The sequence below is a fragment of the Arabidopsis lyrata genome (genome assembly GCF_000004255.2).
Source record: "Arabidopsis lyrata subsp. lyrata unplaced genomic scaffold ARALYscaffold_1, whole genome shotgun sequence".
NCBI lineage: Eukaryota > Viridiplantae > Streptophyta > Magnoliopsida > Brassicales > Brassicaceae > Arabidopsis > Arabidopsis lyrata.
Window position 1 is genome coordinate 10,044,808 of NW_003302555.1, and position 16,990 is coordinate 10,061,797.

At 38.4% G+C, this 16,990-nt stretch overlaps 5 protein-coding genes across 9 annotated transcripts; 4 read left to right on the forward strand and 1 right to left on the reverse strand.

Annotated features, from left to right (window-relative positions):
* The first annotated feature begins 3,154 nt into the window (after positions 1–3,154).
* LOC9329310 (protein GIGANTEA) lies at positions 3,155–9,604 on the forward strand. 3 transcript variants are annotated; one of them, XM_021013195.1, is made up of 15 exons: positions 3,155–3,411; positions 3,671–3,995; positions 4,110–4,181; positions 4,261–4,315; positions 4,408–4,550; positions 4,670–4,941; positions 5,078–5,133; positions 5,259–5,496; positions 5,622–5,772; positions 5,974–6,183; positions 6,306–7,838; positions 7,963–8,031; positions 8,326–8,544; positions 8,638–8,730; positions 9,061–9,604. In XM_021013195.1, exons 2-15 carry the CDS (start codon positions 3,900–3,902, stop codon positions 9,376–9,378), a joined length of 3,525 nt encoding a protein of 1,174 aa, XP_020868854.1. In that variant the 5' UTR covers positions 3,155–3,411; positions 3,671–3,899; the 3' UTR covers positions 9,379–9,604. The 3 variants fall into 3 exon arrangements, with proteins under 3 accessions (XP_020868854.1, XP_002890532.1, XP_020868855.1); XM_002890486.2 differs by having other exon boundaries at positions 3,155–3,388; XM_021013196.1 differs by having other exon boundaries at positions 3,155–3,281.
* A 185-nt stretch (positions 9,605–9,789) lies between these two features.
* Positions 9,790–11,156, forward strand: LOC9326595 (40S ribosomal protein S18). Its single transcript, XM_021013199.1, has 4 exons — positions 9,790–9,920; positions 10,102–10,262; positions 10,429–10,617; positions 10,891–11,156. Exons 1-4 carry the CDS (start codon positions 9,918–9,920, stop codon positions 10,994–10,996), a joined length of 459 nt encoding a protein of 152 aa, XP_020868858.1. The 5' UTR covers positions 9,790–9,917; the 3' UTR covers positions 10,997–11,156.
* Positions 11,157–11,374: 218 nt separating this feature from the next.
* Positions 11,375–13,404, forward strand: LOC9326596. 2 transcript variants are annotated; one of them, XM_021013198.1, is made up of 3 exons: positions 11,375–11,514; positions 11,999–12,689; positions 13,048–13,404. In XM_021013198.1, the coding sequence occupies exons 2-3, from the start codon at positions 12,115–12,117 to the stop codon at positions 13,115–13,117; spliced, it is 645 nt and encodes a 214-aa protein (XP_020868857.1). In that variant the 5' UTR covers positions 11,375–11,514; positions 11,999–12,114; the 3' UTR covers positions 13,118–13,404. The 2 variants fall into 2 exon arrangements, with proteins under 2 accessions (XP_020868857.1, XP_002890534.1); XM_002890488.2 differs by having other exon boundaries at positions 11,424–11,514; positions 12,005–12,689.
* An 83-nt stretch (positions 13,405–13,487) lies between these two features.
* On the forward strand, positions 13,488–16,085 carry LOC9326597 (putative methyltransferase At1g22800). 2 transcript variants are annotated; one of them, XM_002890489.2, is made up of 11 exons: positions 13,488–13,981; positions 14,084–14,167; positions 14,249–14,327; positions 14,417–14,558; positions 14,657–14,726; positions 14,825–14,889; positions 14,981–15,059; positions 15,192–15,279; positions 15,379–15,443; positions 15,525–15,614; positions 15,737–16,085. In XM_002890489.2, exons 1-11 carry the CDS (start codon positions 13,790–13,792, stop codon positions 15,848–15,850), a joined length of 1,068 nt encoding a protein of 355 aa, XP_002890535.1. In that variant the 5' UTR covers positions 13,488–13,789; the 3' UTR covers positions 15,851–16,085. The 2 variants fall into 2 exon arrangements, with proteins under 2 accessions (XP_002890535.1, XP_020868856.1); XM_021013197.1 differs by having other exon boundaries at positions 13,811–13,988; positions 15,737–16,071.
* LOC9326598 (ethylene-responsive transcription factor ERF019) lies at positions 16,052–16,784 on the reverse strand. Its single transcript, XM_002893203.2, has one exon. It carries the CDS (start codon positions 16,707–16,709, stop codon positions 16,266–16,268), a length of 444 nt encoding a protein of 147 aa, XP_002893249.1. The 5' UTR covers positions 16,710–16,784; the 3' UTR covers positions 16,052–16,265.
* Positions 16,785–16,990: the final 206 nt, after the last annotated feature.

The window sequence follows — 16,990 nt, forward strand, 5'->3', positions numbered from 1 at the left end:
TCTCACATGTGTGGGTGGTATGGCCAGGACGGCGGCGTAGTGATTTGTGATAGAGTTGTCGGTGCAAGACCACCCTGGTTAAGTCCACGTAGTGCTGTTATTGACGAGAAAAGAAATATATGACTTATTTTCTTCTTTGAGACATGAATTTTCAGGTCCTATATGTATCTATTGAAAGAAAACAAAAAAACTCAACTGCATTTCCCAATCCCCAAATATCCAACTCTACTTGAAATTTAAGTTGTTCGGTAGTCATGGTCATTGGTCAGCAGCATGGGACAATCCTTCTATTATGGTAGGAGTACAGTACAAGCCTTCTATTATGAAATTATTCGAATGTGTCATACTCAAACTTTGTGGTTTGTATTCAATATGTAGTTGATATCAATTATATGCACACAAGACTTCTTTTTTTTTTTTCTTTTTTTTTTGAGGGGTTGAATATAAGAGACTCTTTATGTTTTTATAATTGGAAGCAAGCAATTCAATGATTGTATTTCATAATAAATGTTTGATATGACGTTAATTTGAATGGTTTATGTTGATCGAATATACTTTCAGTCACAACAAGAATCTAAATACAATTACTAAACTATATATCAGCTGAGTTCTGACCATACTTTATAAGAAGATTTAAAAAAATGATTGAATAAAGAAGAGAGTGAGTGGGGTTGATACGTGTCACCGTCCACAATGTGTCTGACTCTGACCCTTCTCATTGGAGCTATACTAGCCGACCCTTTGCCTCATCATTTGTTGACTTCACTCACCTTTTGCATATTTTTTAAATGAACTTGCTAATGTTTCCATTCATTGTTCGATTCTAGATTGTTCCATTCACTTTCTTTTTTCTCTTTGACGTAATTAAGAATATACTAACATAGTAAATATTTGACAAAATTTTAGGATTTAGGTTTTTACATCTATCTTGAGTTGAGATAAAAATGGAATTATGATAGGTTAGGGATTATTTTATGTAAATACCACATCTAAACTATGACGGATGACACACTAAACCAACATATCTTATTTACTAAATTTAGATATGATCGTTAAAGATTTTTAAATTTAAAGTATAATATAATGAATAAATCAAATTTTGAGCTTAATTTGGTTTGAGGATTTTCTAAATCCCGCGTTGCAAAGATATTCGATTATATTTTTTGTCTATAAATTGATTGATGTCACGGCTCTTTTGTCAAAAAAGTATATTGTATAATGTCAAAAAAAAAAAAGGTATATAAATTTATAATAGAGTAATACTTGAAGAAAAATAATAGCATTTTCAAAGGTTGTATTGACAATGAAAGGGGTAATGAATATCTCGCTTGCTAAACCACAAAAGAATCAATTCATTGGACTATAACTTAAACATATAATATATCTACCGAAATGTCTACAATTTGTGAATGCGACTTTTCAAAAAGTTTTAGAATTTTATAAAATTTTCTCCACTATAGTATTACTTTAATAAAAGATTGCTAATAAAATGATATCTTAATTCACAACAAAAAAGTAGGCAAAGTAGCTTTATTAGAAAACTAAATGGTTTTTTTTTTTTTGTTAATGGTAAATCATAAACCTAAATTTAAGCTAATTGCAAAACGCGTTTACTATGATCAGCATGATACATCAATGTAACAATTTAACGTCTTGATTAGTATCTAATTAGTAAATTATCCTCAAAATTACAATTTGACATAAAAAAATATATTTGTTTTACAAGCAATCACAGTGAAAAATAGATTGTTTTCTCTTAAATTACAATTATTTTTTAGCCCAGTTACATAACTGCACGTATGGTTTGAGACTTTGAGCCCATCACATTACATGGTACATGACCAAAGCCCAGTTATGTTACCATATTATTCAGACAAGAGCCGCCATCCAGACAGAAGTGGACCACACAATCAAGAATCGTATGGAGAGCATTACAATATATTGCTCGCATCTTATTGTGCCACGTCTCTTGGTAGGCGAGAGATCAACGTCCACAGATCTCTTGCTCCACTCTGGTTGGTACACGTCATCATATTTATGTTCTACTTGTTTATGTAGACGTTCATGTAGACAAGTGGGAAGATTTAAAAATATCTTAAAGCAAGTGTGAGGCCCATTTAGATATTTCTCAACGGGCTGTTCCTCAAAAGCTGCCCGTTGATCAAACGGCTCCAAACTGTTCTGGGCAAGCTGCCCGAAATCTTATAAAGGAAATTGTGGAGTGGGACTGAATCAACGGTGGAGAATTCGAGGGTGTACGTAACAACTCGTAGTATCTGAACTTAGCTTCTCTCAAAATATCTGTGGACATATGTCACTAGTTTTTGTTTGTGAAAGTATTAACTAATTAGGCAATCACATGAGAGGTTGATATAGTAAAATACAATCATGACCACAAAACTTTTAAATAAATAATCTCTCTGATTACTTCTGCAAATTCTTTACCAATATTTGCCATACTGTGAATCTAGAGTTTTATTTAAAAACAACTACTATGAATTTTTGATATGATTTCATGTTTAAGGAGATTTAGACAGAATTTTGGAGTAAATCTGAGTTTACAAAATATATTATTAGGATTAAAAACTAATTACTTAAATTGGTAAATATATTTGTTGGTAATTTGAATTCGAATTGTAATCCAAAAACAACACTAAAACAAACTACTAGACTATTTTAAAAATTAGAATTCTTATGACTGAGTGATGAATCATATATACTTCTTCTGTTTCTTTTTAGGAAATTTTGTTTGTTTCATTATATTTGACTTTTCCAAGTTGCTAGACAATTTGAATATAGTATAAAATTGTTGAATTAATTTCATGATGCATTAAATAATAGTTTTTCAATTTTTGTGTGTTTTAGTAAAAAAAAAAAATCTTATATAAAGAAATGGAGGGAGTATTAGATGCTTAAAAAATAAAGACAAATATGATAAAATTGTAATTATAGTATGTATGGTTAACACAAGAATTTGATTCGACTAAAATTCAAAAACAACAAACTACTAAACTATTTTTAAAAGTAGAATTGTTTTCATTGAGTGATAAACCATATATGAATTGTTTAAAAATTAAGAAAAATATGATAAAATTTTAACCATAACATATATGTGAGGATGATGATGATGGTCATATGGTAATGGAGCATAAAGGTCGTGGCAAGGCTAGGGAATATCGATGACACGTAAGCGGACGGGAAATCTTAAACCGAGTGGAGAAGCCTCCAAATCTCTTTCTCTCTCTCTCCAAAGGCCAAAGCCACCACAATCTCTCTTGTGTGTATGTATTGCTTCAGAATCCTTTTTTGATATTCTTCTTCTTTTTTCTCCGATTTTCTTCCATCTCTCAAAAAAATATCCTCAAAGCTAAAAGAACAGCAAGACTAGGTGATGATAATCAACAATCTTAGGTCTTTCTTTTATTATGATTTATTTTTTCCGTGGTTTTTGCTTGATTGATTTGTCAGATGAGTTTTTTTACCGAATCATTTGGTGTTTGGTGAATTTTTTGTTGATTGATTCTCCTTGATTTGCTTAATTTCTCCAGTTTTGTGTTGTGTGTGTTGGTTTTCGTCACTGTTTCTACTTGCATTTTTTTTTTCTCAGCTTAGATTTCATTTTTTTTTTTGTTATCACTGATTGAGATTTTGTTCTTCTGAATTGTAACAGGAAGGAGCGAATAACAAAGACATAGCGTTTTAATTCAGCTTCGATTTAGTGTACAGTGTGTTGGTAGTATAAAAGGAGTTAAATCTGGGTGATGTGTATAGAGTTTGTTCTTGCCGGCGACGACGTATTGATTCTCGACTGGTAGAAGAAAGGTGTTAGTTAGTTAGATTGTGTAAATCAATCATTCTAGTGAGGGATTAGTTTCGGTTTCTGGTTTTACTTCTTCTGGATGGCTAGTTCATCTTCTTCATCTGAGAGATGGATTGATGGTCTGCAGTTCTCTTCCTTGTTATGGCCTCCCCCACGAGATCCTCAACAACATAAGGTTAGAGCTATAAGATTGAAACTGGCCGTTGTGATTTTGATACACCAACAATTATTGGCAATTCTCATTTCCTTGTTTGATTACTGATTGTGTTCTCCGGTTTTTTTTCCCTAGGATCAAGTCGTTGCTTATGTCGAATATTTTGGTCAATTTACATCAGAGCAATTCCCAGATGACATTGCTGAGGTACTTGTTGTGTGAGGCTAAATAATAATAGTATTCTCTTAGTAGTGCTGTTTTATTCATGTATAATTATCTGTATCAGTTGGTCCGGCATCAGTATCCATCAACTGAGAAGCGGCTTTTGGACGATGTGCTGGGTATGAGCTTCTCTATCAACATTTATGCACAGCTATATCCAGCAATTCCTTTTTGTGAATGTTCATCTGACTTTCGCTTTGATGATGAACAGCGATGTTTGTCCTCCATCATCCCGAGCATGGTCATGCAGTCATTCTTCCAATCATTTCATGTCTTATTGATGGCTCGTTGGTGTACAGCAAGGAAGCTCATCCGTTTGCCTCTTTCATATCTTTAGTTTGCCCAAGTAGTGAGGTAAATAGTTTCTCAACAGTTCTAGCTGTCTAGTACAGCTAAGATTATCTTTCATGACTTGCTGATTTGGTGTTGAGTTGCTATATCATTTTATGCTGACATGTTCACAATCCTAGCAGAATGACTATTCGGAGCAATGGGCTTTGGCATGCGGAGAAATCCTTCGCATTTTGACTCATTACAATCGTCCCATATATAAGACTGAGCAACAAAATGGAGAAACAGAGAGAAATTGTTTCAGCAAAGCTACAACAAGTGGTTCTCCGACTTCAGAGCCTAAGGCTTTATCACCAACACAGCATGAAAGGAAACCTTTAAGGCCTTTGTCTCCATGGATCAGTGATATACTACTTGCCGCTCCCCTGGGTATAAGAAGTGACTATTTCCGATGGTAAGTAGACTGTGTTACTGTTGCTTCTATACGCTGGCCTCGTTCTTTTATTTTGGTCTCTGCTGAGGACTCTGTATTGAGGCTCTGTAGTGGGCTTAAGCTTACTTACAACTAAAACTGTTGCTTATATTTACAGGTGTAGTGGTGTAATGGGTAAATATGCTGCTGGAGAGCTCAAGCCGCCAACCATTGGTGAGTTCAGTAGAGTTGTTCTTTCATTTCGTTCATATATGTGTATCCCTCATCTGTGGGATCTGTGGCTATAGAATGCGTTTTTAGTTACTTATTTTAACTCTCACGTTGTCCTTCTATGGCAGCTTCTCGAGGATCTGGTAAACATCCTCAACTGATGCCTTCGACGCCAAGATGGGCAGTTGCTAATGGAGCTGGTGTCATACTGAGTGTTTGTGATGATGAAGTTGCTCGATATGAGACTGCTACGCTTACAGCGGTTGCTGTCCCTGCACTTCTTCTTCCTCCCCCAACGACATCCTTAGATGAGCATCTAGTTGCTGGCCTTCCAGCTCTTGAACCATATGCACGTTTGTTTCATAGGTATTGTTTCTGAGATTACCCTTTCGATTGGGGTTAATTAGTAGTAATCTGTTACTAGTTTTAAGGTTGTGCTTCCTCGAGTTCCTAATTCAGAATTGTTTCTCACTTTCCCGATTTACTGTCAGATATTATGCCATTGCAACTCCAAGTGCTACTCAGAGACTTCTTCTTGGACTCTTAGAAGCACCACCGTCGTGGGCTCCAGATGCACTTGATGCTGCTGTACAGCTTGTAGAACTCCTTCGAGCTGCTGAAGATTATGCATCTGGTGTAAGGGTAAGCGTCATATGAATCCTTTAAATACTCTCCAGAAAGCTAATAGTGTCCCTTCTTCCACACAATGAGATTTGTTGGCTTACAATATGTGGGAGCCTGTCAAATTTCATCGGTCGATAGCATTGGCTCCTAAAAAAAAAAGTCAGCTTTGATATGTCATCAAAAAAATCAGCATTGATCACCCTCTCTTTCTTGGTGTAGCTACCCAGGAACTGGATGCATTTGCACTTCTTGCGGGCAATAGGAATTGCTATGTCTATGAGGGCAGGTGTTGCTGCTGATGCTGCAGCCGCTTTGCTTTTCCGCATACTCTCACAGCCAGCACTGCTTTTTCCTCCGCTAAGTCAAGTTGAGGGAGTAGAAATTCAGCACGCGCCTATTGGTGGCTACAGTTCAAATTACAGGAAACAGGCATGGTTCCTCTTTATTTATTTTTTTGCTGTTCCACCAACTTATCTTTGATATGCGATTGGCATTCTGCTAGAAAATTATATTGAAACTGACTAATTCCACAAGTCTGAATTTTTCAACAGATAGAAGTTCCTGCAGCAGAAGCAACCATTGAAGCCACTGCCCAAGGAATTGCGTCAATGCTTTGTGCTCATGGTCCTGAAGTTGAATGGAGAATTTGCACTATATGGGAAGCTGCTTATGGATTGATCCCTCTAAATTCTTCAGCGGTTGATCTTCCCGAAATTATAGTTGCTACCCCACTGCAACCTCCTATCTTGTCATGGAATCTATACATTCCACTCCTCAAAGTACTTGAATATCTTCCACGGGGGAGTCCTTCAGAAGCATGCTTGATGAAAATATTTGTTGCCACAGTGGAAACAATACTCAGTAGAACCTTTCCGCCTGAATCATCCAGGGAACATACCAGAAAAGCTAGATCGAGTTTTACCACAAGATCAGCGACCAAAAATCTTGTTATGGCTGAGCTTCGTGCTATGGTCCATGCTCTCTTTTTAGAATCATGCGCTGGTGTGGAATTAGCTTCACGCCTACTTTTTGTTGTTTTGACTGTATGTGTTAGCCATGAAGCACAGTCTAGTGGTAGCAAGAGACCGAGAAGTGAATATGCTATCACTACCGAAAATGTTGAGGCGAATCAACCTGTATCTGACAATCAAACTGCTAACCGTAAAAGTAGGAATGTTAAGGGACAGGGACCTGTTGCAGCATTTGATTCATACGTTCTTGCTGCTGTTTGTGCTCTTGCCTGTGAGGTTCAGCTGTATCCTATGATCTCTGGAGGGGGGAGCTTTTCCAATTCTGCCGTGGCTCGAACTATTACAAAGCCTGTAAAGATAAATGGGTCATCTAACGAGTATGGAGCTGGGGTTGACTCGGCAATTAATCATACACGCCGAATTTTGGCAATTCTAGAGGCACTCTTTTCATTAAAACCATCTTCTGTGGGGACTCCATGGAGTTACAGTTCTAGTGAGATAGTTGCTGCGGCCATGGTTGCAGCTCATATTTCCGAACTGTTCAGACGTTCAAAGGCCTTGACGCATGCGTTGTCTGGGTTGATGAGATGTAAGTGGGACAAGGAAATTCATAAAAGAGCATCATCATTGTATAACCTCATTGATGTTCACAGCAAAGTTGTTGCATCCATTGTTGACAAAGCTGAACCCTTAGAAGCCTACCTCAAGAATACACCAGTTCAGAAGGATTCTCTGACCTGTTTAAACTGGAAACAACAGAACACATGTGCAAGCACCACACGCTTTGATACAGCGGTGACATCCGCCTCAAGGACTGAAATGAATCCTAGAGGAAACCATAAGTATGCTAGACATTCAGGTGAAGGCTCAGGGAGACCCTCAGAGAAGGGTATCAAAGATTTCCTCTTGGATGCTTCTGATCTAGCGAATTTCCTCACAGCTGATAGACTCGCAGGGTTCTATTGTGGTACACAAAAGCTTTTAAGGTCAGTGCTTGCAGAGAAACCGGAGCTGTCTTTCTCCGTTGTTTCACTGTTATGGCACAAACTGATTGCTGCTCCTGAAATCCAGCCCACCGCAGAAAGCACCTCTGCGCAACAAGGATGGAGACAGGTAAACCTCAGCATTTCTATTTCCCAGCTCGCTTACAGTTTCCTTGGTAGTCTTTTGGTTCTTCACTAATCCAAGTTCTCAAGGGGCTCGACTTCATTCACTAATCATATTTTTCATATATCAGGTTGTTGATGCGCTATGCAATGTTGTATCTGCAACGCCAGCAAAAGCAGCTGCAGCAGTTGTTCTTCAGGTCCAAATTACTCTGACTTTTTATTTCATTTGTCAGGAATGCCACACGTGTGTAAAGATTAAATTGGGGAAAACCTCTGGATTGTGTTAATGTTATATAATGCTTGGTTCACTCGATCGATCTCTCTTGAATTTATAACAAATTAAGCTGGGAATTTATGTGCAACACTTGTTTTAATATGCCACGGATATATAAGGAAAAAATTATCTTTATAAAATGATGTGTTGTTTCAGGCTTATATGTAGGATTTACTTTAGTGCTCTCTAGTCTGAAATGGTCGTGTGTTATTTACAGGCTGAGAGGGAGTTGCAGCCTTGGATCGCCAAAGATGATGAAGAAGGTCAGAAAATGTGGAAAATCAACCAACGGATAGTCAAAGTGTTGGTGGAACTCATGCGCAATCATGACAGGCCTGAGTCACTGGTGATTCTGGCAAGTGCATCAGATCTTCTTCTGCGGGCAACTGATGGAATGCTTGTTGATGGAGAAGCTTGTACATTACCTCAACTTGAGGTAGTGCACTGTTATAGATTGCTCTACAATGCCTTTCCTCGGGTTAGAGTGAAAATCGGTTTTCTGACTCCACTGTATTTTAAACTTTTGCAGCTACTTGAAGCCACGGCAAGAGCAATACAGCCAGTGCTAGCTTGGGGGCCATCTGGACTAGCAGTTGTCGACGGTTTATCCAATCTATTGAAGGTAAGCATATACAAACAGAGCCTATGGTTTCCTGCGTTGATTGTAGATGATCAGTAGTAGGTTCAAACCAACTCTTAAATAAACTGGGAGTTAAACTCACTCTTAGAAACAATTTGTGGGCGGAAGGAACTTTAGGCTCCTAGACCATCTCTTAGCTTGCATAAGTCGCCATGTTTCCAAATTTTCATGTTCCAAGTTGGTCTTTGGTTTTGATACAACTCTCGCTTAAAAGTCTGGTCCAGTAACCAAAGTGCTTAACCTTTATCCAATTGTGGACAATCGAATCTGGACTGTACTTAACCTTGTTCACATCTGTTTGCTTCTATGCAGTGTCGTCTACCAGCAACAGTACGGTGCCTTTCACACCCAAGTGCACACGTACGTGCCTTAAGCATATCAGTACTACGTGACATCATGAACCAAAGCTCCATACCCATCAAAGTAACTCCAAAACTGCCAACAACAGAGAAGAACGGAATGAACAGCCCGTCCTATCGGTTCTTCAACGCCGCCACAATAGACTGGAAAGCCGATATCCAAAAATGCTTGAACTGGGAAGCTCACAGCTTGCTCTCCACAACTATGCCTACTCAGTTTCTTGACACCGCAGCTCGAGAACTCGGCTGTACTATATCCTTGTCCCAATAACTAGCGCCCGCGCTTTTGTTTTTGGTAATTTTTAGTTCTCTAGACAAAAAATATTTGGACGTAGACCAAGAAGAATATATATATAGCTTGTTGCATGTATGATGAGTGACTGACGCAATCACTCCCACCGGCGTTGGATTTGCCCTCGCTCTCGGGGTCTTATATAACTCAAACCTCTTCTTTGTACATTTTAAATGACGAAGTAGCACAACCTTTTTGTCTTGCTCAGTGGATTCTAAACCGTAATGTATAGTAGTTTCTATTTCAAGTTGTATGGAAAATTTCCATATATACTTATTTTGAAATCATCAAAAATTATTAATATAGCAAAAGAAAAAACATAAAAACAAAATATTGGGATTTTAAAATATTATTAAGGGTAAATTAGTAATTTACTGGAAGAGCTTCATATTAGGTTCGAAAACCCTAAAGGAGTTACGCCGCTTATAACAGACCTGACCTTGTTAAGCTGTGGTGGCGCCTCCAGAGTCTGTGAAAGAGCTTAATCCTTGTATCGCGATCTTTCTCGGCATCCAAAAATGGTACGATCATCGTTCTTCAACTCTCTTCTGTTTCTTCGAATGATTATCTGTTTCTCCAATTGCTCGTTGCTTCATTTTGTGTATCGCTCGTTTTCATTGCTGGTGTTTTGGATTGGATTTGATTTGTTAAGCCTTTCACGATTTGCGACTGACGGATCTAGTTTTGCTCTCGTTTATGTAGTCTCTAGTTGCGAACGAGGAGTTTCAGCATATTTTGCGTGTGCTCAACACTAATGTCGATGGGAAGCAAAAGATTATGTTTGCCTTGACCTCGATCAAGGGTATTGGAAGGCGATTGGCCAACATTGTGTGCAAGAAGGCTGATGTTGACATGAACAAGAGGTTTGTTTCCTTGTTTACTAGCTTGTATCTCAGTACCTCTGTGACTAGAATTGAACCTGCTCGATCTGGTTTGTGTTCTAAGAAATGTGATAGAAGTTAATGGAATTCTTGAAGAAGTTGATTTACTGTCATGTTTTTAATGTTTTTCCTTTGCTGTAATATTCAGGGCTGGAGAACTAAGTGCTGCAGAAATCGACAACCTCATGACAATCGTTGCGAACCCTCGTCAGTTCAAGATCCCAGACTGGTTCTTGAACAGGCAAAAGGATTACAAGGATGGGAAATACTCCCAAGTTGTTTCCAACGCTCTGGACATGAAGCTGAGAGATGATCTTGAGCGTCTCAAGAAGATCAGGTAACAATTAACACACAGTCCTCTGTAGTTTATATATATGCCCACTATAATCTAGCTATAATGGTAAAAGATAAGTACACACTCTTGTGTTAGATCATGTATACTTGAAATAGTAAAAGGTATGCTCATTTCTGATAACAAAAACCCAATCTGTAGTAAAATGAAACTGGTGCAGTCTTTGTTTCTTCTCTCTTGTTGTTCTTATATTGATACTGGCTGCAATCAATTGAACTTTGTTAGTACTGACTGTGGTTATCACTCTAATGTAAACAGGAACCATCGTGGTCTGAGGCACTACTGGGGTCTCCGTGTACGTGGACAGCACACCAAAACCACCGGACGCCGTGGAAAGACTGTTGGTGTCTCTAAGAAGCGTTAAAAAAGAGTTGGTTCGTGTTGCACGACGAGCTTGGTTCAATGGCTTTGCTTTGTTTTGTATTGTTTTTTGCAGAAGAGATAGTTTAAGCAATGTTGTTTCATCAAAAGACGGTCTTAGCTTTTACAATATATAATTGAATCCAAAAACTATGTTGTTCCTAGTCTTTTTGTTACATTCTCTTAAAATCTGCTTGAAACAAAGTAATAATACAAAATCCTCAATTCCATACAAAGAATTTATAATCGAGAAATCAGATAGTGTGGCACAAGGGGCTGTCGCTGTCATGTGCAAATACATCGTTATCAGTTTAATCACTATCAGTAACTTTAAACACTAAAACTAATTATCATTTTTTTTTTTGCCATTCAAAACTAATTATCATTTTCAATTTTTTTCTCACTTCTTCTTCATCACTTGTTCTCTCTCTCTCTCATCGCCTATACGCGAGAGAAAAGTAACGATCTCAACCGCCGGCGCTGACCAAAGCTATCGATTCTCTTCCCGAGCTGATCCCTCAGGTGAATTTTCCTCCCGTAGATTCACTTTTTTTTTTTTCCAGCGAGTTTTCCCGAGAAAAACCATCAAAAAGTAGTAGCGAGGACGAACTTTGAATTGAGATCGTAATCTTTCGGTGGCTTGAAGTAGCTTATGCATGTTCAAACTCTTCTTCAGTTGTTTGCTCATGATTCGAAAATGGCTTTATAGATCTTCTCTTTATCAATTCACTAGTATTCTACATCTAATAAAACTTACAGTTACAGATCCAATCTCATTTCGTTTCCTTCTACTATCTATCTCTGTTACGATTTTTTTTTTTTTTTTTCTCTCTTTTAGCGTTTTAGATCTCCTCCATGATTGAGTTTAAGTGATCCATGTATGAAGATCATCTGAACTATTTTTTTCACTTGAGTGGTTTCAGTCAATTTAGCAAGTAAGATGTTGTATGTGTCAATGCTATAACTGTGAATTTTCAGCTATTGTAGTTTGATTTGTCTTTGTTAGCTTCAGGTTTCTTGAATCTGAGTCTGTCAAAACCATACTATATTTGGTGCTCGGTGGTGAGCAAGAAGGGGGACATTGTCAGGGTTTCAATGTACGCCAGATGAATAGACCAACTAATGTTACTGGCAGTAGAAGGAGGGGGTTTATTCTCAGCGTCTGCGTCTGGGTATAGTAAGGGATTGACCCTTCTTTTCTCTGGTGATAAAGACGGAGATAGGCCCATGAGAGTTGTGCCGTGGAATCACTACCAGGTGGTTGACCAAGAGGCTGACCCTGTTCTTCAGCTGGATTCTATCAAGAACCGAGTTTCCCGCGGTTGCGCTGCTTCCTTCAGTTGTTTTGGTGGCGCTTCCGCGGGACTTGAGACCCCATCTCCTCTTAAAGTAGAACCTGTGCAGCAGCATCGTGAAATATCATCACCAGAGTCTGCTGTTGTTGTTGTTTCTGAAAAGGGCAAAGACCAAATAACTGAAGCTGATAATGGCAGCAGCAAAGAAGCTTTCAAGCTCTCATTGAGGAGTAGCTTGAAGAGGCCGTCTGTTGCGGAATCACGGTCTCTTGAGGATATAAAAGAATACGAGACGTTGACTGTGGATGGTAGCGATCTCACTGGTGACATGGCAAGGCGGAAAGTTCAGTGGCCTGATGCTTGTGGTAGTGAACTCACTCAAGTTAGAGAATTTGAGCCGAGGTATGTGATGTGTTTACCTCTTATTGACCAGCTTAAATCCCAATATAAGTTAGTTTAAGTAGATCCATTGTATTATGCAAATAGGATCCTTAATGTGAATCTTGAGCTTACATAATTAGATCCATGGTTTTATGCAAATAAGATCCTCAATGTGAGTCTTGTGCTCCTATGCCTCAAAATGGAAATCCTTCAATTCATTCAGAGTTTCACTTCATATGTGCTTAGAACCGCGAAAACTCAATACATCTGTTACGCATCTTTGTTTTTGCAGAGACATTTTAGCTTTGTTTCCTTTCCTTTGCGATCCTCCCTCGGTTTGTTAATGACATACAAGAAACAAACTTGATTTTGGTTGCAGTGAGATGGGATTATCAGATGAAGAATGGGAGGTAGGACGACAAAGAACATGTTCGTGTGTGATCATGTAAATTCAGAAATCATCGGTATCACTCTTTACTCACCTCTTGTGTGCATTTCTCATAGATTTAAAGTGTATCTGTTATTACAAAGTTCTCTTCAAGGTTTTGGCTTGTACATTATTCCCAGTGTTTTGAGTGGCAACTTATTCCTGGTTTCTATTTTCTAAAAACGATAAGAGAACATCTAAATCGATGCAAAGAGGAAGAGAGTGGCAATAACTCTTGTTCTTGTAGCCATCTCAACTACATGACGTGCGTGTACAAAACTAGAATGCAAACAAAATTGACTTGCGTTATATACTTATTCCACTAACTGTAAAGCGAATTCGCAACGATCCACCATATTTGTTCACATTGTCCTTGGTGAACTAATCAATCATGTAAACATTTAATGGACTTTACGAAGAGTCTGGAGTCCTCTGTTATATGAATTGCTTACCAGCTTCTATACCATAGCGTTTCTGGTTGCAAGTACTTACTTAACCATCTTGCCAGAGAAAGTTGACAATCTGATGACAACATAGGGTTAAAATGTAAAATTAAAAACAATAAGGGAGAAATTATGGAATACAGATAAACATTAGGGATCAAAATGAAAGAGGACCAGAAAGAGAAATCTACCGTCTCTTCTTCAAACCAAACCCAGAACCCCCGTCCGACGTTTTCCCGGTGAAGATAGAGATGCGGAGGATCAATTCACTGTACGGAAGAATTGGTATGCTTAGGAGAGTACCCGAAGAATCTACGAAGAAATCTCATACATTGCTCGCCTCTCTCTCCTTCTCTACGGAAGGTAGTTATGGCGGTGACGGTGAGCTTCAGCAGAACAGCTCCAAAGTCAAGATCTTTGATCGAGATCTCAAGCGAATACATGTGTAGTGTTCGAATTCATCTCTACATTTTCCTCTCTTTTTTTTGTTAACCCAGTTTACAAATTCCTTGTCTCTGATTTACAATTTCTGTGTTCGATTGAAGCGTGATCGAGCGGCGTGGCTTTCTCGCCAAAAAAACGATTCTTTTGTTGACGCTGTTGCAGAGAATCTACTTGACCGCTTAGAGGTACTCTTTTGTTTGATGCATGATCGCCATTCAGAGAGTAGAGAGCTCTATTTAGTAAATCTTGTTTTTGCTCTTTGTTAGGATTGTAAGAAGAGTTTTCCCACTGCATTTTGTTTGGGAGGATCTCTTGGTGCTGTTAAGCGATTACTACGTGGTCGCGGTTAGTTATCTCTCTCTTGACAAGAGTCATGGTTTAGATTTATTTCCATCTGTATTTTGAATGTTGATGATGATGATTTTGTTGCACAGGTGGGATTGAGAAGCTTATCATGATGGATACTTCATATGACATGATTAAATCATGTAGAGATGCTCAAGAGGATTCACTCGATAACTCCATTGAAACATCTTATTTTGTTGGTGATGAAGAGTTTCTGCCAGTCAAAGAGAGGTAACAAGGACTATATTGTAAAATTCGTTTTTTTCGCCTAGCCGCCACTTACTAGAGTTCTATACTTACTAACATATGGTCAAATGTTGTATGTGAAGTTCGGTTGATTTGATCATAAGTTCGTTGGGGCTTCATTGGACAAATGATCTTCCTGGTTCCATGATACAGGTTTTCCCTTTTTGTTTGCCTTTGTTGGTGTATGTGAATTGGTTTGTCCTCTGAGTAAATATTCATAATGTGTTGGTTTTGGATTGTGATAACTGCAGTGCAAACTAGCGCTGAAGCCTGATGGCCTATTTTTAGCAGCAATTCTTGGCGGAGAAACCTTAAAGTTTGTCCTGTCTTTCATCTCGACTCAATATTGAATCTCTATCTGATATCGTTTTTCTTATGAGCCTTTATGAATTGAATTTATTTATAAGGGAGTTGAGAATAGCATGCACTTTGGCTCACATGGAGCGAGAAGGAGGTATTAGTCCCCGGCTATCACCTTTGGCACAGGTGTGTGTGAATATCGTAGCAAGTTCACTTAATTTTCTTTCAAAGCTTGAAAATAGCAGAAATTGCAGTTTGTAGATGACAGAACCAAAAGGCTGATTTATAGTGAAAGAAAATGGCTTCTCTTTCTTTCAGGTTAGGGACGCAGGGAATCTCTTAACCAGGGCGGGTTTTAGTCTTCCTGGTGTTGACGTTGATGAATATGTAGTCAAATACAAGAGTGGTAAACTGTTCCACTTTTTTCTACTTCATCGTTGGCGAAAACGTGTATCCTCCAATAATTATTTTTGACTTGCCTCTTCGTTTATATCTTTCTACTCAGCGATGGATCTTATAGAGCATCTTCGTGCGATGGGTGAAACCAATGCTCTTCTCGAGAGAAACAAGGCTGGTTTCTTCTTGTGTCAGAATTTTTCACAATTATGACTACTATATACATTTGCTAAACTAAAATGACTTGAAAAACAGATTTTGAATCGCGAAACTGCTCTGGCCACGGCAGCCATATATGACTCCATGTTTGCCACAGAGGACGGCACTATACCTGCTACTTTTCAGGTCTGTCAATAGAATTTCAGAACTAACTCAACCTAGCTTCACTATTCAAGTTGATTTGCTACAATCCATGCAGTTGACAACATGTGAGGCCTTAAAGTATATCGTTTGACATTCCTGTGTAGGTAATTTACATGACAGGATGGAGAGAACATTCGTCTCACCCGCAGGCCAAACGAAGAGGTTCAGCCACCGTATCCTTCACTGATCTCCAGAAGCAATTTGGCGGTCAATCCTGATGGAATGATTAAAGAGGAGAACACATTCAATAAACAGAGACTTTACAATGAGACTCGAGAGAAATCAGTGACTTATCTATAAAATACTGTGAGGAACTCATTCACTGGGCGAAAGCATCGCAATCATGACAAATGCTTTCACCCAATAATGTAATAGCTGATCAGAAGCATGTTTGTATTTTACAAAAATAGTTTGAATACTTAAACTCAATCTTCAATCACGAAACATTATCTCGCGCGAGGCCTCTTTAATAGATTCGTATACAATGGACCAAACTTCACTAAAACATTAATCAAAACCTTATACGTATATTCACAACCATTTGATTGTGTTTTGTGGTGCGTAATCTTGTTTTGAGTAAGATTAGGTACCTAACACTTGTTTTAGTGCTACCTAATCTTACTCAAAACAAGATCAAACGTGATCGTGACCGTCCAGATAATCATACACTGAAATATTCAACGGCTCCATTTCCACAGCTCCATTCACACAATACGTCGTCGTATCACCACACCCAGAATTTCCCGACACAAAACCACCGTTACTGTGAACGATCCCGGCGTCGATGGCCATTCCGGCATTAGAAGCAGCTTGCTGGATAGACCTCGGCGAAGTTTTGGAAACGATTGAAGGATTAAGCAAATGAGGAAAATTGAGAGATTCTAACGAATCAGGTTGGTGTAAACAGAAGAAAGCAACGTCGTGTGCTACGGCGGCGCCTTCGGCGGTTGAGAATGAACCTAACCAGAGACGATCACGAGTTCCCGGAACTCGAATCTCCGATACCCATTTGCCCCATTTCCGACGACGGATTCCTTTGTACTTTGACTGAGTTTCACCGGCGTCTCTGTAATCCATTTTTTGTATGATCGATGCGAAGAAGAAACTTTTGAGTGTTGTTTATGTTTGAATCTGAAGATACGAGACTATTTATACGTTGAAGTTTAACGAAAGTCAAATCATAAGATATAGTATTTTTAATATGAATCATGAATGAGAATGTGGTTGACCAATTATAAATATAGTTTTTTAATTATCGAAGAAAAAATCAACTGGTCAAAGTGGTATCAATTTGACATGTGCCTTACTGACTGGTCAATTTTTCTTTACAAGTTGTAATTTTTGGATTTTGGCTAGTA